This window comes from Xenopus tropicalis, chromosome 5, assembly GCF_000004195.4.
Source record: "Xenopus tropicalis strain Nigerian chromosome 5, UCB_Xtro_10.0, whole genome shotgun sequence".
NCBI lineage: Eukaryota > Metazoa > Chordata > Amphibia > Anura > Pipidae > Xenopus > Xenopus tropicalis.
The window spans coordinates 67,152,937-67,173,204 of NC_030681.2; the positions used below are offsets into that span (position 1 = coordinate 67,152,937).

General features: G+C 38.8%; 1 protein-coding gene across 1 annotated transcript in view; it reads left to right on the top strand.

Annotated features, from left to right (window-relative positions):
• hey2 (hes related family bHLH transcription factor with YRPW motif 2) overlaps positions 1-19,468 on the top strand; it is a 28,056-nt gene extending 8,588 nt beyond the window's left edge. The window contains exons 3-5 of the mRNA XM_002935996.5: positions 1,222-1,305; positions 14,498-14,579; positions 18,237-19,468. Coding sequence (XP_002936042.2) covers positions 1,222-1,305; positions 14,498-14,579; positions 18,237-18,916 — 846 coding nt within the window. The 3' untranslated portion in view covers positions 18,917-19,468. The remainder of the gene's footprint in view (positions 1-1,221; positions 1,306-14,497; positions 14,580-18,236) is intronic.
• The last annotated feature ends 800 nt before the right edge of the window (positions 19,469-20,268 follow it).

The window sequence follows — 20,268 nt, forward strand, 5'->3', positions numbered from 1 at the left end:
ATATAATAAGCTGCTGTGTAGCCCCGGGGGCAGCCATTCAAGCTGGAAAAAAGGAGAAAAGGCACAGGTTAGGGCTCTGGCACACGGGGGAGATTAGTCGCCCGCGATTAACTCCCTGTTCGCGGGCGACTAATCTCCCCGAGTTGCCTACCCCTGCCATCCCACCGGCGAACATGTAAGTCGCCAGCGGGATGGCAGACGCGGCGGGGCGATTTGCGGAAATCGCCGAAAAAGCCTCGCGAGTCTTTTTCGGCGATTTGCGCGAAATCGCGCCGCCGCGTCTGCCATCCCGTCAGCGACTTACATGTTCGCCGGTGGGATGGCAGGGGGAGGTAACTCGGGGAGATTAGTCGCCCGCGAACAGCGAGTTAAATCGCGGGCGACTAATCTCCCCCGTGTGCCAGAGCCCTTACATTGCAGATAACAGATAAGTTCTGTAGAATACAATAGTGTTTTATCTGTTATCTGCTATGTGCCTGTGCCTTTTCTCCTTTGAATGGCTGCCTCCATGGCTACATAGCAGCTTATTTATATAAATTATAGTAGACTTTCTGAAGTAAACACACAACTTTTACCAGTGCAGGGCAGCAGCACATTATATTTTAGTTACTTTTATACACTTTCATTTTTTGGTGTTACTGTTCCTTTAAGAATGCTTGCGCCTTCAGGTACTAAAGAGTCCCCAAACTCTTGCGTGGTTTCTTAATTTGAATACCACGCTTTGTGCAGACTGGCCATGATAGAATGAATGTGTACTTTAACAGACAAGGTGGAGTGACAAAATGGCTAACGGTGCACTAATGGTTCAGAATTAAATATATATAGGCAAAAGTCATGGCATATGGCAGGCTGATCTTCTGTTACATCTTAGTCTATAATTCTGCATTGATATAGGTGACCAATTATGTGCTGCATACACCATGATATGAAAAGAGGGGTACACTTGAAAGCTTACTTTTCATTGCATATTTATATCTGGCTACAGAAATCTAAGATTTCATTATGAAAGTAATTTCAGTTGTGCTATGTATGTAGGGAGCAAAGCCTGGAGGGTCTTTCTTTAAAGATTTTACTGTTAAAAACTACTTAATAATGTTAAAAAAAAAATCTAGAATTTTCCAGGTTATATTTCAGAGTTCCGGATTACATTTGTGCTTTATCTGTATAATAACTTCCTGGTGGTCAGACTGAACTTGTCAATGTCTTTTGTCTCTCAAATAGATTATAGAGAAACGCCGGCGTGACCGTATCAATAACAGCCTGTCTGAATTAAGGCGACTTGTGCCGACTGCCTTTGAAAAACAAGTAAGCTGTTTTCACAAACTGTTTTTAGCTCTTTTTACTGGTTCTTTTCTCTGCTCATTAAATAACATTGCATGTGGCGTTATCTGGCATGAAACAGGCCATTCAATTAACTGCTTTGTTGTGGCAAAACTGTTAAAGCTTAATTCCATCATGAAAGCGGGCAGAAAATATTTCCACTTGGGCTGAAAAAATATTGTGGTCTCTTTCTGAGAGAGGCGCTTTCGTGTTTCTGAAGTGATAAATATGTATCATATTCCAGTTTTAAACTAAAAGAAGTAAAGGCTTAGAATGTAATTGCAGAAGAATTTCTTCATTCTCTTTCTTCATTTTTCTTCATTTCCTTTTTTTGCCTGTAATATATAGTATCCATTGCTGTTCTAGAATAGTCAATTCTTTTTGATCAGTAATGAAACATTGTTTAATAATTATAATTGCTTTTGGGAGAGAAACATGGAAAATTGAGATGTCTCCCACCCACCCAAATCCAACTCCTGCCCATTCAGTGGCATGACTATTTGTAGTGCAGCAAGTATAACTTCACCTAGGGGCCAACACTGATGGTGCTGCAGTGTGTAGATGCCATTTTTTAGCAAAGCACGTAGGGGAAAACATTCATTTCAGTGAGAGATCTTAAATGTAACATTTTCCACTGAAATGGAGTGCTCTGGGCTCCAAATAGGTCACATCTTCATCTGTAAGTCTGTATATGGTGTCAGAGCTGGTTGACCTCATATATTGCCTATACATTGCCCATACTAATTGTCTATACATAATGTTCTAATGGTGGTATTTTGTAAAAAGCAGTTAGCAATATTATATGATTCTACAGAACATCACCTTTGTGTGTAAAAGATGGTCTTGGTTCTCAGGTTTCTCAAATTAGATTCTCTAACATTAAAGTTACTTAACACTAAGGGGGCCATTAACTAATGGTCAGATTTTTTTTCCGATTCTGAATTTTTAGAACCAAAAGTTGCCGAAAAAAAAGACACAGCTTTTTCGAGATTTGCTATGTGACCAAACTGCTAAAATCCGCCAGATAAAACTTGTCGAGATCATGTACAAGTCAGTGGCAGATGTTCCTTCCCTTACCTGAGGATCCTTCTTTGCTTTGAAACTTTAGAGGTTTTCAGGTTTTGCGACTTTCCCGCACATACTTTTTCAGTTCAGACTATTTAGTAGATGGCAGAAAAAATGGGAAAAGTTAGTGCTTTAGTAAATCTGCCCCTGAGGGGCATATTTATCAACATATGAGTTTAGAGCTTAAGACATAAAAACCCACCCATGTTCCATTCATTCCTATGGGATTTTTAGAAGAGTATTTATCAAATGGTGCACTTTTAAAAATCCCATAGGAATGAATAGAACGTGGGTGAGTTTTTATGAAAAAAGCTATAAACTCACATTTTGATAACTTTGCCCCTTTAGTTTGATATCTTACAAAAATGATTTTGTGGAGAATCTTTTCGTGTGCTAATATCGGTGCATGTATGTAGTCCCGTATCATGAATTATATATTGTCTGTGATATAATAATGTTGAGAATACTATATTTAAAAATATTTTCTGGGCACCCCCAAGTGACTTATATCGCTTACATTTTACCCCGGGCTGGTGCCCCTGTTAAGAGAGAACCGCACCAGCCCGGGCTAGCAGCGAGCGATTCCTTCTTCTGAGTTGGCGCACTTGCGCTGTAGAGTGAAAAGCCAAACTTTAACAACAGAGTCGGCATTTCACTCTACCGTGCATGCGCCGGCCCAGGGATTTTGCTGTCAGAAGAACAAGGATGAAGGAAACGCTTGCTACAGGTTCCCCGGGCTGGTGCGGTTTTCTCCTAACAGGGGCACCAGCCCGGGGTACAAGGTAGGCGATTAAAGTCACTTGGGGGTGCCTAACATTTTGGTGCCCCCAAGTGACTTAGCCTTTCCTTCTCCTTTAAATAGATGGCATAATAGGCTGCTTTTCCATCTTGTTAATTGAGCAAGATAAACTTTATTTACAATATATAGATTTTTTAAATTTTGTTTCCTTCAGCCTTGGAATTTTCAATCACAGCAAGCAGACAGGTACCTTTTTGTGGACATTTATAAAGGCACAGTTTGCATCATCCCAGAATAATGTGTAGGTTCCAGAAAGGGTTCCTGAAGCACATACCCATGCACAGACTACACAAATATTGATAATGAGTAGAGAGGGGAAATATACAGAGGGCAGTGACAAATAGAAAGTGAACGTGAGTGCTATATCAGAGGCATAGAGGCGGGGAAGGCGCTATATTACTGAAAGCTGAGATTTTTACATCTACAATAGGCACAACTGTTTTAAGTAAAGTAAGAGTTTGGGTTTCATGTTTAATTTGAAAAGAACTTTTTGTTATACAACTTTTTTATGTGTGGGTGACAGGTCCTCTTTAAAAATACTGTCATGTATGTACAGTTAATGACATGTAGGGTGTTAGCGCCCTTTCAACCAAAATATATTTGTTGGTTACAGATTTATAGATAAAGTTAAAAATAAATGTTTATGAAGAAAATTGTCTCCTGAAGGATAGATGTAACAGTTTTATATTATCGCATTTATTAACATTTTCCTGTCAGGATAATGTTTTTAAAAGTTAGGCAAATCAAATTTACAGGGGATTGTAAATAGAGATGTAGCGAACTGTTCGCCGGCGAACTAATTCGCAAGTCCGCAAATTCGCGAACTTTTCGTGATGTTCGCAATTTGGGTTCGCCGGCACCGAAAAAATCGCAAAACTTACGATAACGTTACGAATGCTCCGAAAAAGTCGCAAAACTTACAATAACGTTACGACTGCTCCGAAAAAGTCGCAAAACTTACGATAACGTTACGAATGCTCCGAAAAAGTCGCAAAACTTACGATAACGTTACGAATGCTCCGAAAAAGTCGCAAAACTTACGATAACGGTACGACTGCTCCGAAAAAGTCGCAAAACTTACAATAACGTTACGAATGCTCCGAAAAAGTCGCAAAACTTACGATAACGTTACGAATGCTCCGAAAAAGTCGCAAAACTTACGATAACGTTACGAATGCTCCGAAAAAGTCGCAAAACTTACGATAACGTTACGAATGCTCCGAAAAAGTCGCAAACCTTACGATAACTTTACGAAAGCGCCGGAAATTACGAAAAAGTCGCAAAATTACTGATCATTTCGAAAAACAGCGTGTGAAAATTTTTCAGAGAAATTTTTGCTTGATCCCCCTCCTGCATGCCACTGTCCAGGTCGTGGCACCCTTTAAACAACTTTAAAATCAGTTTTCTGGCCAGAAATGGCTTTTCTAGGTTTTAAAGTTCGCCTTCCCATTGAAGTCTATGGGGTTCGCAAAGTTCGCGAATATTCACAATTTTCGGCGGAAGTTCGCGAACAGGTTCGCGAACTTTTTTTTTGAGGTTCGCTACATCCCTAATTGTAAATATGTTAAATCCACAAGTTTTTACCGGGGTGTGTTCGCTGCAACACATTTTCCAGGTATGACATTGCAGACTTGGATTTGTGCCCACTAATTAGAGTACAGCTTTAAGATTTAACTGTGTATGTGCAAGACTAAGACAGCCCAAGCGATGCTTAAGGGAGTGTCCTTAAGCATTGCTTTCCTCATCACTTAGTGAACTGACAGATTTATTAAAGCCCTTAGTCTTTTCTAAATGTTTCAGTATGTCAAAGTTAAGTTGATTTCAGCTCTTTTATATGAGTGTTAGAGCTCGGCTGCAGTGCTGAACTCTAACGCCAACAGTTTGGAAAGTCCTAGAATAAAGAATTAGCAGCATGTTAAATTAAGCAATTGAAAAGTCATTAGCCATGTTACTATGAATGAGTAGTGTGAAAAATAGTTTATTAATGAGAGCCTTACAATTCTGTGGTACAGTGGTAACCGTCTGTCTCTTTCCCTATTATTTCTCAGCTGGGTCATATTTTTATAATAGCATATTAAAGATGCACTGGGATGGTATACTGAGTGCCTTAGGAATCCTTCGTTGTTATTAAACTTGTGTCCGACAGGCATTCCTTGCAAGAAGATTTATGGATTTATACAAGTAGTCATTTTAAGACACTTATTAAAGGTTTTATAATTAAATTAATTGTCACATACATGTGACTATTTTTTTAAATAGCTCTTGTTGTTATGTAGTATGCAGTACACGTTAATAGACTAAAAATACCAGCATAAGAAATTCTAACAAAATAGTTGTGTGTGTGCGCTGTTACTATGCAGCAGGGGAGGAAGATAGGTTGGTGGACAAGAAGGCCAAACGGACATGCCTACGTGGTTCCTAATCTGGCCAAAATATTAAAACAATAGGCAAAAAGTATTTTCGGAATAAGCACTATTCATTAACTTATGTTGGATAAGGGGGCCCAGCAGGGTGATGGTTAAATAAGTTTGAATATGTTTTAAGATCTGTGCTTTTTGGAGAACTGATAAAATATTGGACTAAAAGGCAATGTAACCAATAGATCCGAAAACCTGTCCTGTAGAACAATGATCTGCACTGTATTTTGGAAATACAGCAATGCAGATTTTGAAAAGATTCCAACAATAGACAAATTTTGCTGCTGTTGGAGCTTCTGAACAGTAAATCCTAAAGGAAAAATATACCTGCTTTTTGACATAAGCTTATTTAGTTCAGCTAATGTAAAATGGTAAATCAAGACTACTTGAACTCATTTTAAATATATTTTTTCACTGACATACCTGATTCAACAGAGTGAAAGTAAAGCGTGTCTGTCTCTGTGCTCTTTGGGGCCAGTTTGCCCCACTATAGGTTAACCTATAGTTTGATGCAACCCTACCCTCGCCTTGTTCCATTGTGAAGTGATAGTTTCTAGCATTTGAGGTCCCTCTGATTTCTGTAGTGGGTGGTGCACAGATACTCTGGGATGCAGAGAGACCTCCAGTCAGAGTTCCATCACTTCACAATGGAAAAAGGTAAGGGTTGCATGAATTTGTGAGCATAAGGATGTTGGAGAATGGTTTGTAAGTGTATCATGGTTTACTTTTAATCGGTGCAACCAGATATGTCTATATACCGTATATACTCGAGTATAAGCCAATCCGAATATAAGCCAAGGTACCTAATTTTACCTAAGAAAACAGGAAAACGTATTGACTTGAGTATAAGCCTAGGGTGGGAAATGCAGCGGCTACTGCTAAGTTTTTTTTTTAACTGTTTATACTGTCTAATAACTTCTATTTGTGAGAGGGCATCCGGGTAGACTTAAAGTTTGTGCAGGTTCACAGGGGCCTTATGCAGCCATGGAGAAGCCATCAATTGCATTTGTGCAGTGTCACATCTTATGAACCCGGGTTGTGTGTGCTCTTAGCACATGAATCTAGCCGTCCCTGAATGAAGCCAATTTCAGTTACAGTGCCATGTAGTTTCTAAATACCAGTATTTTGATTTATTTGGTTATTATCATATATTAGGCTAAAGTACAGATTTAAATGAGGCTTTAGAGAGCCTCAACATTCCCCAACTATGCCAAACAGCTGATTAAGCTCCTACTAAATGCCTAGGTATAATCCCCAGAGGTATAATCCCCAGCCTTTCATGCCAAAAATAAGAAATATTTCTTATATTCTTATATGTCCGTTAGTCCACGGGGGGGGAGGGGGGTTGCGAGCGATCGTTTGCAGGGGAGTGCAGAACGTAAGTCCAGGGGGCGGAGGGCGGATGGGGTTGCGAGCAATCCCTCGCACGGGAGCACAGAACGTAAGTCCGGGGGGGGTGCGATCGTGCGGTATGTCCGCCGCATCTTATCCATATGCTTGAGTATAAGCCGAGGGTGTCTTTTTCAGCACATGTTTGGTGCTGAAAAACTCAGCTTATATTCAAGTATATACGGTACTTATCTTTGGAAGTTCAGATAGTGTTTTTTTTCAACTTTTTTAACATAAGTGAATGTGCTTGTATATAGTTTGTCATAGTTTAATAGTGATTTGACTATTAGGGTGCTGTATGATTGTAGTGCTTCCTGTAGAACACATGCTTTGGCAGAGATCTTTGGTAGCAATCAGTGGCATAACTATTGTGGAAGGAAACCCCGTGGTTATAGGAGGGCCCAGGGGACTGGGGGACCCGGATCGTGGGGTCTGCTTCACCTGTAGCTGCTCTTCTACCTGTAGGGAGCCTGGCCACGCTAGTTACACCGCTGATAGTAATGGCTGCCTTTTGTCAAAAAGCTTTTTTTATTCCCTGTGACACAGAGAATTCCATAACCCAGAGAACCCCAAAAATTCCATTATGACAAACAAGACATTAAATTACTGCAGTAGTATTGGTAAAACTAAAATTCTATTTGATTAGAGATTCTAGTTGCTACCATATTGCTAGGTTAAGGAAACCCTGCAAACAAATAACAATATAAACACTGGGTTGGAAAACGTAAAGTATATATAAAAAGATATAATAAATAAAAAAATTAAAACAAATAGTTAATAATATGTATTAGGAATGTGTTAATTAATAACTTCAAATCATAATAATTGCATGTAACTCACAATATCATTTTATTTGAATTTACTGTCTGTAAACCAGCTTATTTCTGTTCACAAAAGCAAAGTTTCTCTTCCGATTTGTTAAATGTCAAGCACTAATATCAGAGTTGAGGATGTCCAGATTCTCCATAACATGTATGCTTTCATCTTTCCTGCTTTAGTTAGATATCAAAGCATCCTCAGATCTTGTTCCGTAAATTCTGCTTGTCAGTCCTCCAAACCGCTTGAATAAAAAAATTTCAATTTTCTACAATTCTTAAATTGTTTCATAAAGGTGTTTCATAAGGCATATTTTTGGCAAGTGCTTTTCGATGTTGACAGCATGCATACAGCAATGAAGGGCATATTACCTGCAAATAGTTACCTAAACATTTGTGACTATTTAACTAAAAAAAAAACATACAATGCCCAACAGCCTCTTTATGCTGTTTTTTTCAATTTTAGATAAAGTAATTTTTTATCTTTTCACAAATGCACATATGGGGCATTGGAACATGAAGACATTTTGGGCATTATGCATCCTGATTGATATAGTGATCTGATTTGGTGCATGTCAGCCAAACCACAAAGGAACACAAGTAGACCCAGCATTATGTGTTCGCTTGATATTGAGAAATAATACAATAAAAAATTGCAGCACACTGATAGCAGTCTTAAAGTGATATTGACACCAAAAAATGTATTTTAAAAAATATGAATCTACTTCCAAACCTACCTATAGGTCATGTTGACTGTGTTTTCCTAAAAGTCCTGTTTCACTACATAAATCCTAATGAAGAACCTGAACACAACTGTAGCTTCTCAATCTGTCAAAAGGACTACGTCATAAACTGGGAGGATTCAGCTTGCAGTTTGCTTCAAAGAGTTCCCCCTCCCTCCCTCGCTCCTCGCATTGCATTGCATTGTGAACTAAATAGCAGGCAGGCTTGATCTTTCCTCTGCCTGTCTGCTTCAAAGGACTGCCCCCCACTCTTCTCATGAAGAATTTAAATAGCAGGCCAGCTTAAGCTTTCCCCTGCATGCCTGCTTCTAAGGGCTCTCCCTCCCCTCTCCCCATTAGACATAGACAACCGAGCTGAGCTTGTCTTGCACGGGCTGAAAGCAGAAGGGGCGTTGCAGGTTTGTGATTGGGCATATTTATTCACTTCACTTGGGAGTCATTTAAATTAAAACATAGCTGCTCCATTGGTCTGTAATTCGTGCTACCATAATTATGAAGCGAAAAAACTTTGCAGATTTAGTTTAGAAGGAATTTAAAGCTGATACAAATTAAAACACAACAGCAGGTGTAAAAAAAAAAAATTAATTGGCTGTCAGTATCACTTAAGGCTAATGCCACACGAGGCGTAGGGCGGATATTTTCTGCAAGCGTAAAAGCACTTGCTGAAAACGCGAGACTTTGCATTATCTCGCATTTTAATACGTATATCAGCTACATGTGCCTGCACCCAAGCGTATCTCATTCATTTGGGTGCAGGCACATGTGGGAGGCGTAGGGCGGAATTTTCAGCAATCGCTTTTACGCTTGCCAAAAATATCCTCCCTACGCCTCGTGTGGCATTAGCCTTAAAGGGCACTAGTCACCCCTGCAATGGGAGAGAGCTTGTGCCAGGGCCATGTTTTAGCACTGATAAAGTCCTTTTATTATTGAAGACTTGGACTTGGTAAATATTGTAATAAGTGATTACTGCCGAAATTTGCACTGGATGATTGAAGAAGGGTGCCGTTTCATTATCTAAATAGCACTGATAATAGTGCCATAGCTTTCACTCGTGCATACCACTAAACATGGTCATCCACACTGGGGACATTAAAAAAAAAAAATATATATATATATTGATTGATTGTTTCCCGCAGCTGGAGTACAATTTTTGGGTGACAGGTGCCCATTAGAAACAAAAAAAAAATATTACCAGTTGCCTGCTATCAAGTCCTGCTTGATACTGTATTGCTTGACCTCCACCCTCTTCATCCTTTTTTTGACCAGTATTACAATCTTAATATTATGGGATCTGTTGTCCGTAAATCTGATATCCCAAAAGTTCTGAAGCATGGGAAAGCCAGCTCCCATAGAGCAAGCAATTCAATTTTTTTTTAAATGATTACTTTTTTCTCTGTAATAATAGAACAGTACATTGTATCTCATTATAACTTGGTGACTTGATGTTTAATGTTTAAATTTTTTTTAGTGGACATAAGGTATGGCGATCTAAGTTACGGAAAACCCCTTATCATAAAAACCCCCAGTTTTAAGCATATTAGATTACCGATACCTGTACAAAGCCTGTAATTTAGGTCAGTAAGAAATTAGGTATTAAACCACTGTGGTAATCTATATTTGCAACAATCTCCTCACCTTGTAAATGATATCTGGTTGGGGACATGGATGTTATTTTATATATTTGGAGGAAGATGAATCAGTAAATGCTTTCTGCTCAAGAATGTTGGACAAGTTCCAATTTAGCACCTGTGTGCATGAATTTGAATGTTTAAAAAGATGCTGATATTAACAGTAGAACGTTATATAATATTCTACTGTGCAGTGGATAGCCAGTTCTGTTTTTGTCACTGTATATTGAGTTATAGATGCCAATACTTTTCCTTTATGGTATAATGAGCCACATATGTCAGTATCCAATGCTTTAAATGTATAATTTGAAATAGATGCACATTGCTCTTAATAATTAATGTCATATACATGCCATTGGAAAAATAGTTACACCAGCACACCATTACCTCCTCCAACATGTTAGCTACTTGGTGCACGGCCAGTAGAAATTATTTCAGCCGGGGAAACGTTGCCTTGAATAAACACGCAGGGGTTATACCCCGCTTGCACTTTACTTGTTGTGCCGGCTGATATACATGCCATTGCCATTTGCACTCCACTGGGTGTTGGGGTATTTGCAACAGCTGTCAAAACTCTGCACTGGGCTCAGGAACACTGCTCCATCCAAATAACTAATATACAAAATAAAAGTAAATCCCAAGTGCTCAAGGGAGCATCTTCTTCTTTGACATATTATAATAAAGGTAGTTTAGCTGTAAGAATATTGGACACAATAAATTGTATATGGATTCAAAATGGATATGGATTTTAAAATCTGGTATTGACATTTTTATGTCAAAGCCACTATGAAATGTGTCCAAGTTTTCTGTTTGAAATTAAAGGAGCCCTATTTCTAGAAAGAACTAGCACACAGAACTGTTCTTCCACTTGGTGTTCCCATGTGTTTTTTGTGTCAAACAGTATGCACACAAAGTTTTGTGTCCAAAAATGTGCAATACATCTTAATAAATGTGTGTCATTAATTTAAGATATGGAAGTGCACCCCTCTCTTTTCTTTAGATTGTTTACATAGTTTATTGGCATAACCAGATACAGTGTATACTGAGGAGGCAGCACACCATACCAGCAATGCTACTATGGATTCACCAGATTCACTGACCAGTTGTTAAATTCACCACCTTTCATTACTGTATTGGATAAAAAATATATAATCCCAAAAGGAAAAGAAAGGGGCACTAAACAAAAAAAAATGTTAAAAACATTTTTTTTTGTTTAGTGCCCCTTTCATTTCCTTTTGGGATTATATATTTTTTTATCCAATACAGGGTTTGCCTTTCATTAAACAAGCTTTTCATTCAAGCCAAAATGTTCTACTTAGGTCTCATCCATCCACAAAGCATTCATACAATTGTCTTCTGATTTATCCATGTGATCTTTAGCCAACTGTATTTTGGCAGCAATGTTTTTTGGATAGCAGTGGCTTTCCCCTTGCAACCCTGCCATGCACACCATTTTATTTAGTTTTGTTCTGATGGTAGACTCATGAACATTTGCCAATCTCAGAATGGCCATGGTCTTGGTGTGATCTTTGTTTGTCAACTACTCTTGAAGAAGGTATCAGTAGTGTTAAATTGCCCCCATTTGTACATAATCTGCCTGATAGTCGACTACTAGAGTCCAAACTATTTAGAAAAAGTTTTGTAACCTTTTCCAGCTTGGTGAGCATCAATACCTGTATACCTTTTTCAGAGGTCCTCCTTTGTTCAAGCCATAACACTTTAACTACTTTTACCACACACAAATATGTAATTTCGGAACATTTTCTCAATAAATAAATGAGCAAGTATGATGTTTCTACTGATTTGTTTACTTGGGTTCTCGTTATCTAGTTTTAGCACTTTCATGAAAAACGTATCACATTTATGCAGAATATTAAAAATTTAAAAGGGATCAGAAACTTTCAAGTACCACTGTGTATATTCTGTCTAATTCAAATTCGAAAAGTGCCAATATTCAGAGTTTAGAATTCTGAACTAAATCTTGAATTCATTCATCAATTCAGGCTTAATTTTTATACCCAAATTGGTTGTACAGCGTTGTATCATATGCCAGATATCCGCTCCCAAGCACTAATGAGGGTGGCACACTTGAGGATACTTTATGCCTGATGTACTATTCCAGAGAAAAGCACAACATTAGTATGATCGGACGATCGGACGATCGGACCATCAGTACGATTTTTGCAGTGGTGTTCAGTCTGTTAGGAGAATAACACCACCTAGTGCGTATACCCCTTAACACACCCAAGGATGGTGCTGTTTTCTGCTAGGACAGTTTTCTGGAGTCAGTTAGGAACAAAAGCAATAAGCAATGTCATAAGTCCCAGGTGCAGAGGTAATCTGTTTCTTCTTGCCCCAGAGGGGAAAACAGAAAGTAATATATATATATTATAAATAGACCAATGCACATTGAATCAACAGTCTTAGGTAAAGTGGTATGTTTAGCTCTCTTTTATAGATATTGATACTATGAAAAAAACACATACATTTTCTCAGGAAACAGCAAAACAAAGAGGATGTTGTGGCTTGTTACATGGTATGTTATACCCATTCTTTAAACCACAAGGCTTAGTTACTTTAGTTTTCTCCATCTATATTTCAGTACTGAACAACTCACGCCTTTTGTCTATCATTATCATACCTATCCTATCTGGCTAGAATGTCTATTTTTACTTTAGTGTTCCTAAATTAATGGAGTGGGGATTCCTTTGCTCCTGTGGGACATTTGAAGAGTTTTTGGTTACTATTGTTACCATTGACCTAATAATAATACTAAATACCACATTATTTGTATCTAACCTGGGTTGTTTACTTCTAACACACTTAGAAAAGTAATTGTTGCAAAGATCTAGCACTCTTTAGGGCTCTGGCACACGGGGAAGATTAGTCGCCCGCGATTAACTCCCTGTTCGCGGGCGACTAATCTCCCCGAGTTGCCTAGCCCTCCCATCCCACCGGCGAACATGTAAGTCGCCGGCGGGATGGCAGACGCGGCGGCGTGATTTCGCGCAAATCGCCGAAAAAGACTCGCGAGTCTTTTTCGGCGACTTACGGAAATCGCTCCGCCGGGTCTGCCATCCCGCCGGCGACTTACATGTTCGCCGGTGGGATGGCAGGGCTAGGCAACTCGGGGAGATTAGTCGCCCGCGAACAGGGGGTTAATCGCGGGCGACTAATCTTCCCCGTGTGCCAGAGCCCTTATGTTAACTAAATAATCCTTTTAATATCCAATGGCTAGAAAACAAAAGTCCAGTTAATAAACCAGGAAATTGTGAACCAATAGGTTTTGTCTTTTTAATGTTGGGGTTATAGATCATTTTGAGTTTTGTTTGAGCCTTTAGTTAATTTGGCAGTTGGTGGTATGGTTACATTTGGGACTTGAGATAGATTTGATTTAGCATAAAACACATTTCCTCTGACTCACACAGTATTTTAGGCACACAGTTAATTTATATAGCACAAAACAAGTATATGGAAAGGTGGTAGGGTATAACTAAAGATGAAGAAAACTGTTTATTAAAGGAAAATTATAGCCCCCTACAATGTAGGTCTCTAATAAAATATGTATTGCATAAGCCAGCTCATATGTGAAATCCTGCTTAAACTTAATAAACCATTTTCATATACAGCACTGGATTTCTTATCCCCACCGCTGCACATTCGCAAACAGCATCCTAATAATGCCCACAACCCCCGCACGCAAGCGCGGAGGTTTTGACGTGCATACGGAACAGTGGGGAGAGGTCCCCATTGCTCCATATGGCAGCAAAATTTCCTTTGTGGCCTCTCTACAAATCCAGGCCTGTTCATATATATACTTTTTTAGTAGTATGTGCCATTGGGGTAAACCTAAATAGAAAATAAATAAGAAATAAATCCTGGGATCATAGGATTCGTGATGCACACAAACAAACAAGGGCGCACATATATGATAGGCCACATCAGCCAATTAATGGATAGAGCTTTTTCCTGTTACACACTTTTTCCTGTTAAAGATAGAGCTGCATTATTTCTGGTCATGTGATCTCTGGGGGAGCACACAGCCCATCACAAAATGGTGGCTCAAGCGAAAGAATGCAAAAGGGCAATATTTACTCATATATATATTTTCGTTTGCCAAGATTCTTTAATTGGTCACTTAACATAATATAAACTATCTGTTGGTTAAGTATTCATTTTGGGGGTATAGTTTTCCTTCAAATAAATGAAATGATTATGATGTTCTGTATTTTTTTCTTTTACATAAGCTAATTAAAGAGCCAGTTCATAATTTAAAGGCTTAGATGTTATACATTGTAATAAGTTTGTCTGTTTTGTACAGGGCTCTGCCAAGTTGGAAAAAGCTGAAATTCTCCAGATGACTGTGGATCATTTAAAGATGCTGCAGGCAACTGGAGGCAAAGGTAGGGCCTTTACTGTCTATATCCTTTTATTGTAACGGTGCATGGAAATCTAAGCAAACATGCCTTTGACAATTGGTGGTAGGCGGTTTAGGATAAAAGGAATAGAAATCAATGCTAATGGTAGGATTGTACTCGTGGGAAAGAACTAGAGGGACAAAAGAAGCACTTGACCCTAGACTTGTGTTTGCTTTCATAACACTGTGGGAGTAGAAGATTCATTCACCGACAGTCCAGCCACAGATTTGTTTGGAGTTTTGCAAAGACGGCGAGAAACTGCACAGAGACAAAACAAATACAAAAACACTGGAAATAACAGTTGTACTGTGCCGAACCCGACGCAATAACTGTTTAAAACCCAGGAAGTGCAGAGAGGTGGGAAGAACCAGTTTATTAACCAGACTACTTTTGTTTTTGTGAGTCTTGATAAAAGAAAAAAAGGAAAGATTCTTGATACTTGTTCGTGTGCAATGGTCATAAAGGAAACGGAGAGTGATTGTCTCTGTGCTAAGCACAATGCAAACCTTGGATTCCTGCTTTCTTACTATAGTTGGCTTTTCTTACCTCTAGCAGCTGCCATTTAACCCAGTGTTTTAAGAGTGAAGCACCTAATCAGTATAAGTAACTGAATATGGTGTAGCACAGATAGGGACATAAATGATGTGGCTTTACAGAACCAGTCCAGCACCAGTCATTTTAGCTGTGCCTGGAAGCAATATTTCAGGAAGGTTGTAGCAGAACCACGGCCACTAATACCTTCTTTTTAGCATGTATTCGAAATTATCTTTTTAAAAAAATGTGTGTGCACTGTGCAGACAGCTGGATCTGAATAAATACTAAAGTATTTGTTATCATGCAAAACCCTATGTGTGCACCAAAATAAGTCTATAATAAGTGACCTACTCAAAGCATCCTTAAGAACCCCTCACTTGGGGAATGTACACCCACCCCTGAAAATGTAATTGAATTTTAGAAGCTTATTCCTTACATATTGTTTAAAGTTCCAGAACAGTCATTTGCAAAAGAGCAACTTGGATTTCACTCATGTTCCTTTTAAATTATAGCATCAGTAAAAGTTCATGTTTTCCTTATTTAATTGCTTTTTTTAGTCTCAATAAAAACATAACTTTTAAACTAATACTATAAACAAGTGGCATATCTCAGACATATTTCATTTTCATTCCAGTCAAAAACATGTATACTGTATTAACTGTATACATCTCAGGGCTGAGTGAGTGCGTATGTATGTCATAGTGTATATATTTTTCTTATTAAACTTTTTTCGGGAAGGAATGCCAGAGAAAGATGTTCTTTGTTTGCTGCTAAGTGACACAACATGTCATACAAGCCTGCATTATACCACTGAACAGATCATACGTTAAAATGCCTCAGACTGTCAGGACACAGAAATCAAGGCAGCAGTGTTAATGTCAGTATAGTACAGAGAAAGCCAGACCCTTTCATCTGCTCTGTGCGTGTGTTTGTGTGTGAGGCTGGGAGGGACATATTGCATCAGCACAGCCATGGGAAAACTTCCCCAGGAATGTTGTTACCCCACAATACAGGATGAGAGGCACCATTATGGTTTTTTGTCAAGCGTTTTAAGACCTGATGTTCTTAATTTTTTTTTCTCTGCTACGTTATTTGGTTTCAAGCAATGCAATGGATTGTATTACCAAAGACTTTTGACACATTGAATTACCACAACTCCACTGCATAACTGCATCCTTCTTCCAGCAGAGAAGACAACTGCAGTTGTTAGTTGAAGTTCTCAAAGCAAATCTCAAGAATCTGTACCTTACACATTTTTTTGTTTTAAATTACATTTTAGAAAATCTTATACTTTTTACAGTTACCTTTATTATTTTATATACATTTGACCCAACCCTTAACCTATATTATTATTATTTAGTATAATCTGCTTGTATACTGCAAAAGAAAAAAAATCTTTGACAAAATCCTTGCAAAATGGCATTGCTGCAAAGACTCCAAACATCAATAAAACCAGCACTATCCACATTCTTTTCACCCATCTCTAGATGAATTATGGAAACTTGGAACACATTACCTACAGCAGAGCTAGGCCAAGTACTATAGTAATGCTGTTCAAAGCAATACTACCTAGCCCCACGCTTGTCATCTACTAGGTTTACTAGTTTGCTTAAAAATTTAGGAACATATCTAGAAAATCCAGCCAGAAGGGCTCCACTGTTTGCAGTTTAATTTTCATGCAATTAGTGTAGCCCTCTAACATGCATTTATGAAATAAATTGGAAAACGTGCCTGGTAACACTAAAATATACTTCTATGTTTAACATGAGGTCAATAACACAGGCCTTGTGCTGAACATACTTTTTGGTTTATTTAATCATGGAAATCATATTTATTGTTATTTCTTCCAGTGTGACTCCCTTTTAGCAGGAGTCCATTCTGTAGGGGATTAATTGTGCCCTGGTAATCTAATTATCAACCTCACAAGGACTAATCATGGAGTAGCTTTAGTTTCCCTGTTTACTGTAGCTCAAGAAATAGCAAACACCATAGATTTATTTATGAAGAAATACTGAATAATACTTATTAGTGGACAAAAAGAAAAATCTGAGTGGTATTTTCAGGATGTGCCAACTTGCAGTACCACCAGATGCCAATAAGCAGTACTATAATAATGTCAACATAATTGCATTATGTTACCGCAGTTACAGTGACAATCTGTGTGTTTTGGTATCAGTTTTACTAGGGTGGCATAAAGTGTTTTAGGGACATTGATTGTCCTGGACATAGGTCACATTTAGGGTGCCATTTACTGACAGTTGTATTTTCTTTTTTCAAAATGTTGTGACTTTTCAAGATTTACTATGTGACAAACTGCTAAAAATACAAATCCAACCATTTACCAGCTAAAACTTGTCGAGATCATGTAGAAGTCAATGGCAGATGTCCCTTCCCTGGAGTATCCTGTGTTGCTTTAAAATATTAGAGATTTTCAGATTTTTTGAAGCTGTTTTTGTGCAACAGTTTGAAAGAGTTGCAGTTTCGTGACTTTTCTGTGACTTTTCCTGCACATACTTTTTCAGTTCAGACTTTTTAGTAAATGTCAGACATTCGTGGAAATGAGTTTATTGAAATAGAAAAGTTAAAGTTTTAGTAAATTTGCCACATAGTCTTTGAAACTTAAAGCTGTATTTTTTGTATTGCTAAGCCCTGAGTGCAGTGTATACATGCAGTGTAGCCAAATGCTGGGAGTTGTGCATTACATTGAAGTTATTGGAAGTTGTACATGCCAATGACAGTACTGGCAAAATGTCTGAGGGGTACCATGGTCAAGGAAGCTTGCAGAGAAGCAGCAAAGGGGAGGCAAAATGCTGAAAGCTGAGCAATAGAGAGAAGCTGCTGAAAGTTTTGAATGGTTTGATAAAGGGGGGAAGTTGGTCAGATTTCCAGGTTTGGTGGTAAGCAGTGCAGATTGTGGTAGGAGATCAGAGTTCCATGACTTATATGTGGTCACTTACTTCTCTTTGTACTTCCTACTCCCTTCAGTTTCTAGTGTTGCAATTTTCAAGGTGAAAAAAAGTGATGTGTATGCATGATAGTAATTGCAGAAAGAACATCAGCTCTCACAAGACTTATTTAATTTTTCATTTTATGTGTTTTCTTATAAAGGTTATTTTGATGCACATGCTCTGGCAATGGACTTCATGAGCATTGGATTTCGGGAATGTTTAACAGAGGTTGCAAGATACCTTGGTTCTGTTGAAGGCCTGGATTCATCAGATCCCCTGAGAGTACGGCTTGTCTCCCATCTTAGCTCTTGTGCCTCTCAAAGGGAAGCAGTAGCCATGACATCAACAGTTGCACCGCACCAGCACTCCCTGCATCCCCATCACTGGGCTGCAGCATTTCACCACCTCCCCGCTGCCTTGCTCCAGCAGAATGGACTCTCTTCCTCAGACAACATGACCTGCAGACTTTCCACAGCTACAGAATTGCCATCACAACATGGGTCTGCACTCCTCACAGCAACATTTGCCCATGCTGATGCTGCTCTCCGAGTGCCTGCTGCAGGCAGTGTACCTCCAGGTGTTCCTCCTCTGTCTACCTCCTTGCTTTCCCTCTCTGCCACAGTCCACGCTGCAGCTGCAGCTGCTGCACAGAGTTTTCCTCTTTCCTTTGCTGGAGCATTTCCAGTCCTTCCTCCAGGAGCAGCAGCAGCAGCAATGGCAGCATCTGCTGCAACAGCAATTGCTTCACCTTTGTCTTTAACTTCAAGTCCACGGCAGGCTGGTGGAAATGTAAGCAGTAAGCCTTACCGGCCCTGGGGAACTGAAGTTGGGGCTTTCTAATTTTCCTCGGACTTGTTAAAATTTTTAAATAATTGCTGGAACATTAACATAGCAAAACTGTATTGTGGTGTATAAAGTTCAAAAGCCCCATGGAGTGCAGGAACAATGTGACTGTCTCCGTCTGAAGTTGGAGACTGGAATTTTTGAAACCTCTGTAAAGCAAATTTTCTTTCAAATGGATATTCATATTTGCAAATCACCTGTCCACTAATGTCAGTGGACAGCAGTTGCTAGATCAGTTCCAGCTTGTCACTATGTGCAAAATATGTCATCCTTATCATTATGTCACACAAAGATGGGCATAAGAGTCAGATCTGGTCTGTCACAAGAATATATGTCTACATGGAAAATGCCCCATGTTATTATAGATTACAGCTACCTTAGTATAAGCAAAGCATGCATGATGTTAGCAACTTAAATAAGTAATTAGTGTTCCAAGCGTCAAGAGTCAGCACCTAAGGAATGTTAGCTACATCAAATATTTAAAGGTAGGTATGTATTCTTAAGCTGGCCATACACGTGGCGATCTGACGATGTTTCGTGCAACAAACATCGTCAGATCCGCCACACACCATTCAGGGCTGAATCGGCAGGTAAGGAGGTAGAAACAATAGGATTTCTACCTCCTTCTGCCGATTCAGCGCTGAAGGGAGATTTTGGTCAGGCGCCTTCTATGGCGCCCAATCAAAATTTTCAAACTGGTCCGATCGGCGAGTCGGCCGATATCAGCAGCTTCCTGCGATATCGGTCGACTCGCCGACATACCATACACGCACAGAATATCGTACGAAACGAGGTTTCGTACGATATTATCGGTGCGTGTATGCCCACCTTTAATAGTCATCCATTTGTGTATGCAATTCAGCATAATTTGACAGTCTACACTGGGAGATTTTCACAGTAATATTTTAGTCCCTTATTGTGAGTGACCTGTATGTGTGAAAATAATTAAGAAGAGTGGAATCTGTGCGACATATAAGAATAAGATTAATTTAAGCATGACATTTCATGTTATTATGCCCAACATTAAGAAACAGTCAGAGGATATTGTTTACCTGAAGCTTGAAGTCCCACAAATAACAGCTCAGTGTACGAAGACACATACATCTTACTCATAAACATTATATTTGCCCATTATTTCCACAAGTATTATATGAAATAATGGACCTCTACTACAAACTGATAAAGATATCAAAAGTCATGTGAAAATTCTGTGACCTAAATATTGACACCTACAGATACCTAACTACCTAATGAAAATGAATATCCTGATAATGTAGGGGTCCATTAGGTCATAATTTATGTACAATCATACAGGCTTACTGTAGTTTGAAGCATATAAAATTTAATGG